At 49.6% G+C, this 10675-nt stretch overlaps 1 protein-coding gene across 1 annotated transcript; it reads right to left on the reverse strand.

Annotated features, from left to right (window-relative positions):
- Positions 1 to 227: 227 nt before the first annotated feature.
- Positions 228 to 7995, reverse strand: ZBTB39 (zinc finger and BTB domain containing 39). The gene is made up of 2 exons (XM_077111101.1): positions 7890 to 7995; positions 228 to 6422 (listed from the first exon to the last, which is right to left on the reverse strand). Exon 2 carries the CDS (start codon positions 6376 to 6378, stop codon positions 4243 to 4245), a length of 2136 nt encoding a protein of 711 aa, XP_076967216.1. The 5' UTR covers positions 6379 to 6422; positions 7890 to 7995; the 3' UTR covers positions 228 to 4242.
- Positions 7996 to 10675: the final 2680 nt, after the last annotated feature.

A 10675-nucleotide genomic window follows, 5' to 3' on the forward strand; every position in this document is an offset into this window, starting at 1 on the left:
ATCGCTCTCCAGGCTTACAGATGCCCTCAAGGATGTACACCTGCAGAGGTTGGATCATGGACTTAATTTCCCACTAAAAACAGATCAGTGAGTTAGTCCAGGGAAATTCCAACTACAGGGGAAGAAAATAGGCTACCTGAAAGAACTATGGCATCTGCCGCTCCGAAGTGGGGGATGAGCCCAGATATTCAGAACTCAAGGTATGAGCATGTTCACAGCCAAGAGGAAAACAACTCACATTTCAAATTTCCTTTTTTTATTCTAAATAAAAACCACAGTTTGTGCTGAACAATGGAATATAAAAGAATCAGATGTACAACGATTTTAGACATCTACTATTTGGGGAAAAAAGTTTACAAAATATACAAAACTTTACAGCAATAGATAGTAAACACTTAAATATTAGGAGGTCAGTACTTATTAATTTAATGGAAGGAGTTAGATGTCAACAACCCTTGTCTGCTTCATAAAAGAGCCTTTAGCTATTAGAGGTTGAGGGGAGGGGAGAGGAGTGGAGGGGAGGGGTTGGACAGGATAGAGGAAAACATCAAAATCAACACCTTTCATTTTCACTCTGATGCTAAGTTTACGGTGCGTAATCACACTGAAACCAATGCTGTGTGCCCTGCTCCCCGACTCATTCGGTACCAGATTTAGGGAAAAGGCCGCATGGGAACAGACTCTTCACACACCCCGTGCCAATACTAACAAACTCAGCGTGTCCATCTATAAAAAGATTTAAATTCACCTCCAAAGTTGAGTAATCTAGGAAATAGGGCACAGCAGCAGGCCAGAAGGGATGACCAGGAAGGAAATTCATCAGTAGCAAAAACCTGCCAGGAGAAGATATTGTATTTATTTAAGCCCAAAGGTCTGTCTTGGAGCCAACAGGTGCTGGCAGATGAGAATAGAAGTCAGAAAGAGTTATTACCCATCTCCTTGTTCTGCGAGGTCCACTTGGCCCAGCCCCCATCCTCACCCCCACCCCTCCTTCCCCACTAGCCATTAACTGCAGAGACTCCACAGTCTTAAAATTTAGGACCAAATATTAGGACACAGCAGAGCTTCCCAGCTGGCACTTCGGCACCAGTGAACCATGAGTGGGTCACAGGTGTGCATGATGTTGACCCCTTCCTCTGGCCACAGCAGCCTCCCCATGTGCCATACAAATACTACCATTTTCCATTAGGAAACAAGTTGGGACAGGCCTGGGCTTGGTTTAATGCTCTACTGTCACATCTGAAATTCTTAATTTTTAACAAGGGGCTTTGTAAATTATGTAACTGGTCCTGAGTAGAGAATAAGAAAAAGGGGAAAGAGAGAAGTGAGGACATCCAAGGGTCAAACAGAACCTCAGCATAATACAGCAGGAGACGGCGCTAAACTGGGCTTCAGGGGAGAAGGGGGAACAAAATCAAATGAACACTAGGTTGAAAAACAAAAAAGCAAGACTCAAAATAAAACAAACACATTCTACCAGGTATACTAGAGTGCCCTCTGTCACAACCAATATAGTGTTTCAAGTAAAACAGCTCAGAAAAGGACGAGCTGGAGGCAGAAGCAAACGACTTCAAACAGGAGGGTTCAGGTGTGAATATGGGAGACACACAGAGGAATGGGGTTTGGTCAAGGAGTCTTGTGAGCTACTGATTCTGCTACATGTCTGACTGGGACCAACCAGACCACCCTGATCAACCACTTCAGCCACAGGGGGATCAAGGGGTACAGTTTTCAGTTTAGTATTTCAAGGGCAAAATTTCAAGGATTTGCTTTTTGGTTTACTGGCAAAAGGGAAAACTTCACAGTTTCAGGTTAAGTATACAGACCACCCAGCATCTAAGATGCTTCTGTTTAAGAAAAGCATTTCTCCAGGACATTTCTCCACTCTCAGCACCCTGACTGGGTTCTAATAAATACCACCTCTCTCAAATCCACTCAAAAACCAGTCCTCACCACTAATCTGGGAGGTTTGAAAAGCTCAGCAGATACTTAATTTTAGCCTTGAATGCACGTTCCTTCGTACATTTCTAATGGTCAGTTAGAAAAAGAAAGGGAGAAGGTAGTCAGTTACTAAAAGTCCCAACACTGCTTTCCTAACAAGAATGTCCTGAGGGGACATATAACAAGTTGGGTTCAGATGACAAAAGGTTGGCCTTTAAACTGGCCACTGTGCAAGTCCCTTCATCTGATGGTCACCCCACCAGAGAGACATGTGCTCCAACTCGAAAGCTTCACCATTTCTGGGCTTAGGAGACAGGCAGTAGGTCCAACAGAGAGGGAGCTTTGGTTTGCCTGCACATCTCATTATGGACAAGGACAGGAGGATTTCCAAGTTTTGGAAGGATAAAAAAATGTGCAAGGAGGTCTTCCATGAAACTTGAGCCCCTTAACCCCATCCCCAATCTACTCCATCACTGGATGGAAGGGGGATGAAAAGCCTGGGAATTTAACTGGCCTCCATTACTTTACTACTCTTTGTCCCAAATTTCTAGACCTAAAGTGTTCCCTGGGTTTATTCTGCTAGAAACTATCTGGAGAGGAAGAAAATAATTTGCTTGTTTAAAAGGCTTGATATGTTCTCCCCTAGTGATAACCCTGTTCTCCAAATCTCTGGCCAGGACTGTTCCTTGAAATATGGCTACTTGTTGGGGAGAAACTCACTTTCCTGAAATCTCTTTATCTAAAAGAGATGCTGGGTAATGTGTATACGAAAACAAAAAAATAAATAAATATTAATGCTTAAAGAGGCTTTGTGAATTAATTTAAACCACTTGCTTGTGAAACAGCCTGGGGTGCTGCTGAGTTCCACCAGGAGCAGTATGGGGCCAAGGCCAGGGACTCCCAGAGCTTGCTGGAGCAGGGTGAGGTAGTATGAATTACTGAGGCGCCACCTTGTGAGTATGCAAGGTCCAAGAGCCCTCTCCCTCAAATCTTCTTTGGGCAAGATCCCTTCAAAAACCCACTAAGACCGGTGTCAAGCTGCCCTGTGCACTGGGTAGACACATTCCCCAGCCACCTGGGTAGGGCCTGAACCAGCCCCCATCCAACAGCACCCCCTGAAGGTGATGCAATGACAGATCAGGATAAATTCCAGCAGGTCAAAGTGGAGCTGCCAAAGCTCTGGCCCTGTTAGCACAAATTAAACAAGTGTTACCCAACTGGACAGTTGAAATGCACACCCCACTACACACCATGGGTTACTAGCCCTTTAATCCTAAAGGGCTCACAAAGTCCACCACTCCACCACCTCATAGGGTCTTCTAATGTACACTATAGGCCAAACATACTTCTGTGTGGGAGGCTGGGTGTAAATTAAGGCAAGACTGCTGCTATCACTGACATCCACACCTCTCCACAAGGAAACTCAAGGGCAAGGAGGAGGCTAGTGTGACACATGACTATATCAAAGTGACTCCCTGTCTTCTGTCCACAGGGAGAGTTGACGTCCGGGACCATCACTCCATAAAATTGTTTTTCTTTGGAAATGAGGAGAAAAGAGAAACCTCCCTTCCTGTCCATCCGTGCTGCCACTTAAGGCAGCACTGCAGGACAACCCTTCTGGCTGGCAAGGATTCATCCCAAAGCTTTCTTACCCGTCCTTCCTCCTAAATAGAAAGCTTTGTCCCCAGTTTGGATCTAGGTGTCAAAAGATTTTCACCATCCAGTCAGACGATAAGGGCCTTGGAATGAGCAGGCATCTCCATCCCTGACACTTCTGACCTCCTGAGAGCTGGGACTGGAACCTAAGTTAAGCTGCCCTGCTAACTAGTCTTTTCTGAATGACATTTCTAAAATCTTCCTCATAACTGGTTGTCCCGTTGGAGGTCTGGCAGCAATACCTGCAGTGAAACCCTCTCTCCACCTCCTCTATACACTGAGGCTGTTGGTTGGATTCTTAGCAGCATAAAACCTATCAGTAAACTAAAAGTAGAAAGGCTGGGGAAGGGAAATCTAGTTGACACCAACTGCTTGACTAGATCCCAAAGCCAGCCTCAAAAGAATTAAAAAAACCCTTCATGGGTAAAAACAGATATGGAGGTAAACACGATAGGGCCATTGCTTCTTAAAAACAGTAATTCAGCTTATGTGCCATTTCTTTGTTTTTCTTCTTTAAACACAACACAGAACAGAATTCCTAACAAGGCAAAATTGTAACTTCAGCTGCGGAGGGACCAACAGCTGTTAGAGAACCGATGTCCTGGCTGTCCCCTGGGAGCTGACCCTGGCTCTGCCGGGCCCTAGTCAGCTGTCTGAGTTCTTCTCCGCCTCTTTGGAATGGATAATGTACATAAAGGTCTGCTCGATGGTGAAGTCAGGCGGGAGGCTGCCTTTGTGCACACCGACGTGCTTGCTCATGAGGTTAAGGGTGGAGCTGTAGTGGCCGCAGACCGTGCAGCGGTACATGAGAGCCCCTGAGTGTGTTTTCAGGTGGCACTTGATGGTTGAGCGGCCTCGAAAGAACTTGTGGCACACCTTACACTGGTACGGCTTTTCGCCTGTATGGATCCGCCGGTGGTAGTTGAACTCGCTTGTGTGGGCAAACCTTTTGCCACAGACCTTACAGCTATACTTGCTATTTCCTGGTTGGCCCTGCAGCACCAGCTCCTCACTCAGGAACTCCTCTGCCGGCAGCTTCCGCTTCTGGAGAGCTGAATGCTGGAGCCCAAAACCGGGCCGTACATCAAGGCCACTGTTGCATTTGTGCTGGCTAACATGGTAGCGATAGGCAGCCTCTGATTTGTAGCTCTGGCTGCACAAGTGGCAGTGGAAGAGTGCGTCTTCCAGGCTTTGGTGCACGGCCATGTGCTTCTCTAGGAGATGCCAGTCTACAAAGCTGTTGGCACAGACAGAGCAGGAGAAGACTGAAATGCCAAGATGGGAGAGTGTGTGCCACATGAGGCTGCAGAGGTTGAGGTGGCGCTGGTCACAAATGCTGCAGGCCTGGCCCTTCAAGTTTAGATGGTCAAGGATGTGGCCCCGGACCATGTGGAAATCTTTGGCCAATGCCTTCCCACAGGCTGCACATTTCAACTCTGGGGAGGCTGCCCCTGAAAAAAGACTCAGCTTCCCAGGCAGGGGATCATTGGGGCGGACAATGATGTTGTTCTCAGATATCCCATCCCGTCGGTGGAGGGTCAGCTGCCACTGGGTAAAGAACTTGGTTTCACACATGTCACAGGAGAAGAGGAAAATACCAATATGGGACAGGACATGGGTCACCCGGGAGTTTCGGTCCTGGAAGTGGGTCTCACAGACTTTGCAGTTGCCTGTCAGCAGGTCCACGTGGTCCCGAGCATGCTGTCGGATCAGTTGAATGTTGGGCTCCAGAACTTTCTTGCACACTTGGCAGGGCATGGCCTTATTCTCCCGGTTGTCATTCTCTCCAAAAGTCAGCTCATCCTCACTGTCATCACTCAGTTCAATCACCTCCTCAGCCGTGCCTATCTCCTCGGTGGGGTCTTCAAACTGCAAGTCGTCCTCCCCCAAGTCCTCCAGCTGGAGCTCATCCATTTGCCCAAAGCCTGTATCTTTGGAGTGGTCACTATTGCTCAGACAGGAGTTGCTCCCAGTGGTAATATCTATTGCATTGTCAGGAATGAAGAAGCTGTTTTTACCAAAATCTCCATTGCTTTGAACTTTATAAGGCTGGCAGGAGCTCATGGTGGCCTGGATGCCCATGCTGACAGTGCCTAGGCCTGGCTGCGTTGCCATACTAGGAACGGATGGGAAGGGAGCAGGGGCATCATGGTCTTCCGTCTTTGGCGGCAGTGGTGGCTGTGGCAAAGGCAGGCTTTGGTTAGTGTCACTGGGAACATTTTTCTCTTCCTCTTTATAGTTTCCTCCCGCCTCGCTGGACAGCAGATAGTTTCTATCAACACCAAAGTGCTCCCCACTACTCCGGAGCTCTCCCAGGGGATGGGCAGGTTCTGCTGAGGTACCACTCGGGGTACCAGAGTGGCTCTCGCTGGTACTGGTCAGGGGCTTGGCCACAGCTGTGCTCTCCAGGTCAGGGAAAGTGGAGTGACAGGCCCGGAGAAGATCCTCCATACCCAAGCGCTCGGCTACCTCATAGATGACCCCAACATTGATCAGGTCCGTGAAAAGCTCTGATGTATAGACAAAGCTCAGGATCTTCTCAAAGTTAGCGGGAGTGATGAAGTCCACCACATAGGTTCTGGCAGCATCAAGCCCAGTATTCAGGAAGAGATTCTGGAAGTAGCCGGCTGCACAAGCCAGCACGGCCTTGTGGGCCGGGAAGGAGCGGCTGCCCACCACGATGGTAACATCGCACATGGTCTCCGAGAGCCGGCACTTGTTGAGTTCCTTCAGCAGGTTGTTGGGGTGGTTGGTGCTTTGCAGTTTGATCCTCATGCCCATTTTAGCAGCTCCTAGGAAGTTGCCTCCTTATCAGCACGGTGAATCTGTGGATGCAAAAGGAAAAGACGGATGGTCAATCAAAAACCTGCACATGAGGGGCCCTGCAGGAGAAAATACAAGCAATCTGAGTGTTTCTAAGGCCCAGGCAGGGAGCAAAAGTGAACAGACAGACAAGAGCTGCTCCATTCTGCTGGGAGCAAGGACAGCAAACATGGTGGGACAATGATCTCTCCCCCTGCACACACTGAGTCATCATGATAAAATCTAAAATATTGAGAAAAGGTCTGATAGTTTGGTCTTTAAGAGTCAGAAAAAGAGGTAATGGGCCTTCTTGGACAGAGGCTAGTCCTCTGTGCCTGAGAGACAAGCCAGAGGCACACCCAAGAACACAATCTTGCACTGCATCACCAGAGCAACTGGCTCAAATTTATCTTCTATTAATTTCCTGCTAAATAACACAATTTCCTACCTCACTGAGCATAGTTTCTTCTCTCACAATGCCATACACACTTGAACACCATTATCAAAACTCCATTAGCTACTGGGGGAAAGATAAGGATACTCCATCTTTTCGTTTTCTGCCCTTATTGTTTCCTTTCAGCCCTTCAATAAATTTCTTTCTCTTTATTGAATTCCCATCTCTCTTTAACTAAGTTGCACGCCTACTCTCTGGTCTTTCTATTACCCCTCCCAGATACCGCTCCATCACATTCTCTGTATTCTGTGAATGAAGTTAAAACATTCAGAATCCCAAAACGCAAACCAAAATAGAACACAACTGTGGCATTTTAAATTAAGTGTTTTACTCCTGTTTACTAACAAACGCATTTCTTGCCCTAATAAAGACATCTAATAACATAGATAAGACTCCTAAAGGCTTGTTCAGTACCACCTATTTCCTTTACCAGTCCCCATGGCCTAAGGATGATAGACTAGTTGCATTCCTGTTCAATCTCAGGATTCGCCCTGAGCAATACAGCTCCTTTCTCCATCTACCAGATTCTACCAACAACTTCCAACTTTTTCTGGGGCCCAGGAACCTTCTGAGCCTTGCAAGGCACCAGTCAAGCATCTCCCAGGTCCTGATGGTCACACATCCACGGATCCACAGATCAGGGTTTTAGGAAGCCTGAGGGGGGGTGGGGGGACGAAGGGCGGCGGGGAGAGTCGGAACTTCGGAGAAGGACGTCCCAACAATCCGGTGGCGCCGCAGCTCCCCTCTGAAGATTCGAATCCGTGAGGGGATAGCGTATGACCCAGCTGGGGCGCTCCATCTGGGGGGCACCTAGCACCTCGGCCCCTCCACGAATCGGCGGGGGATTCAACCGGCAAGCCCGGGGGAATGAGGGGACGACGGGCTGTGGGACCGAACAGGGAGCGGAGGTCGACGCGGGGCGGGGAGGACGGGTCCGGTCCAGGGGAGCAGGCAGAAGGGGCCCAGCGGGAGGGAAGGGACGGCCGGGACCGGGTCGGGCCTCGGCCGGGGCAGCCCTCCGCCCTGCCGCGCTTACCCGGCTCCGCGGGGCCCCGAGCACCATCGCCGCCGCCGCCTCACACAAAGGCCCCGGCCCACCGTGCCCGGCCCGACGAGGAGGCGGCGCAGCCGGCCGCGGCCAGACTCTCCATCCGCCGCGCCGCTCGCCGCGCCGGCCCGGGCCGCCCCCGCCGCCCGGGCCGCAGCGCCCCCCGCCGTCCCGGAGGAGGCAGCGCCCCCCGCCGCATGGCCGCTGCGCCTCCAGCTGCCCGGGAAGAGGCAGCGCCCCCCCACGGCGGGGCGGGGCAAGGCACGAGGCCGGCCGCCGCTCCTCCCCCGGACCCCAGCAATGGTTTCCGCGCGGCCGGGGACCCCAGCTCTGGCCCAGCGCTGCGGCACGTTTCCAAGCCCCCAGCCCCTTTCCTTCCCAGGCCCAACTTTTTTCAAAGCGCTGATGGTGTCTGGAGAATCAGTCAATCCTATCCAAACTCTAAGCCCTCATTGCGTCTTCTGTTCTTGTGCCTCTTTGTTCCAGAAGCTTCTCTGCAGATCTTCAGAACATTTGTAGTTTTTGTAAAAGTTGTACGACTATTTGTTTAATTTATGTCTCCCCCGCGGGGCTATGAGCTTCCTGAAGGTGAGATTCTGTGTGGTATTGTGTGCTAGTATATACGGCTTTTACCATACTTTCTAGTACATAGGATGAGTGTTTAATAAAGCTTGTTTGAACAAATGAACAGGGAAGGAATGGGCACTTGCACACCGGGTCCCTAGTGGTCCCCTTTGGAAACCCACTGCTGCCCCTTCTTCCAGCTAGATGGTCAGCTGAAGACATTCACGGAATTCCACTGTGCCTTGCCAGGCCAGGCGGGTTTCCTGAAGCCTCCCTTCCCCAACTCTTTCTAGAGCTCCATCACTCTGCCTCCTCCAACCTTTCTTCTGCAAGGGTTGCCCCCAGATCCTCTCCTCAAATGTGCCTGCCCAAGAATTGTCATCAAGCCAAAATCACCTCACCTGCCTACTATCCCCACCACCATCATCGAAGACATTTAGGTATTGTGATCACCCAACTCCCCCTCCTCGATGCAGACGAAACCGGCAGGCTCCAGGACCCCCTCACCCCACCCCGTTCTGTTTTGCCTCTCTTTGGTCTCATTCACAACCTGCTGGCAGAGGGCAACTCAGCACAAGCTCCAGGGCAAGCCCATGGTAGAGTTCAGTGATTCCTTAATGGACAAATGGGGAGAGGGGAGCCGGCGTCACATCCCATTGCCAACTTCCCTGAGCCAGTTCGACCATTCAGCAATTGTCAGTTCTCTTGGTACCCTTTCCCACAACCTCATAAACTAGTGATCGATTAAACTGAAGGCAAGCATCATACCAAATGGTGCCTAATATTTAACATTTACTAGCAAGGAGACACAAAAATAGCCATACAAACTTTTTTGTATTTGAGGAGTGGGGAGTCCACTTTGCCCCCACATGAATGGGTCACTCAGATGCTACTGTAGTGTGTTCCAGTGACTTGTCAAAATGACCGAGACCCCCTGACAAGGAACATCAAGCCAGGTGCCAGCCCTCCAGCTTGGCTCGTTCGACTGCTGGCCTTGCAAGGGCTTTGGACCTGTTCAATCTTTCTAACCAACTGCCTCAACCACCTCTGGGGTGTTGACCCCAGATAAGCCTACTTCAGATGCTAGCTAACCACCCCGAGGTTGTAAATTAAAGTTGACTTACCCAAACACACATTACGCTGTTCACACTGAAGTGTTTCTCTGTCTATTTAAAGTAAATCACCACACAGCCACAACACACATACAAAGCGCAGGGAGACGAAAGCACCAGGAATTCAGTTAAGGTTTTACTGACCAGGTTTCCCTAGGCCTCAGCCTGTTTACAACAGGAAGGCGAGGGCCAGGATCCCTTCGCACACATTCTCCAAGTATAGAAACAGAAATCCGAGTCAAAATTTTTCTTTACTGCTCCTGGAATCCCCAGGACTGCAATTTTTGTCAGTCCCACCAGAGAGCAACCTTTCTACATTGATGCCTCTCCTTGGCAAAGCATTTGTCTCTTCATCTTAGCACACACACCCGACTCCCACCAAGCCTGGCCAGAACCAGCTCTTGAAGTTTTTGTGACCTTAAAAAAATTCCCCCAGATGCTGCAAAAGTTACCCCATTTTTAAACCTGTAGATAGTTAATTTTGAAAAGTCAGCAAGATGACTAGCTGAGGAGAAAGGCTCAGAGATCTAGGGTGTGGGCATTCTTTAACCTCTAGCAATAAACTTTACACCAGAGATGCTGAGATGAGCCTCTCCTTCTTTCCCCCACCCCCTACTAGCTGTCGGTCCAAAGTTACCCCTGTCAGGCTCTGGGAAGAGACTTTCCCTAGGGTGAAAGAACTATAGGAAGTAGCCTCTGGCTCGGCAGCCCTGCACTTTCACTGTCTTAGGAGAGCTGTGTGGAGACTTCCTATTGGGGTGATTTAGGGTCAGGACCAAGGCCCTGTACCAGACTAAGTTAGGGAACCTGAGAATTTCCCAGTCTGCTCCACTAAGGTACAGAGCCCCTCCTTAGGATCAGTGGGCTATGATAGCTAGGACATCAGATTAATAAAAGATTCCACACACACACACACACACACACACACATTTAAGTGCCTTACACATACTGGGGACTTCTAGACTAACGCTCCAGGGGCTGGTAAGAAGTACATTACCAAGAGTCTGAGATAAGTTTTCCCTTTATAATAATTGAGGCAGCCACTTAATGCCCTGTTTTGCCCTGAAGAGCTCTTCTTCCCTCTTTCTTCGCTCCTGA

Source organism: Tamandua tetradactyla, chromosome 7, assembly GCF_023851605.1.
Source record: "Tamandua tetradactyla isolate mTamTet1 chromosome 7, mTamTet1.pri, whole genome shotgun sequence".
Classification (NCBI taxonomy): domain Eukaryota; kingdom Metazoa; phylum Chordata; class Mammalia; order Pilosa; family Myrmecophagidae; genus Tamandua; species Tamandua tetradactyla.

What these genes read in the sequence shown, in the direction of transcription:
- ZBTB39 (XM_077111101.1), bottom strand. Translation starts at nt 6,378, where the DNA reads ATGGGCATGAGGATCAAACTGCAAAGCACCAACCACCCCAACAACCTG.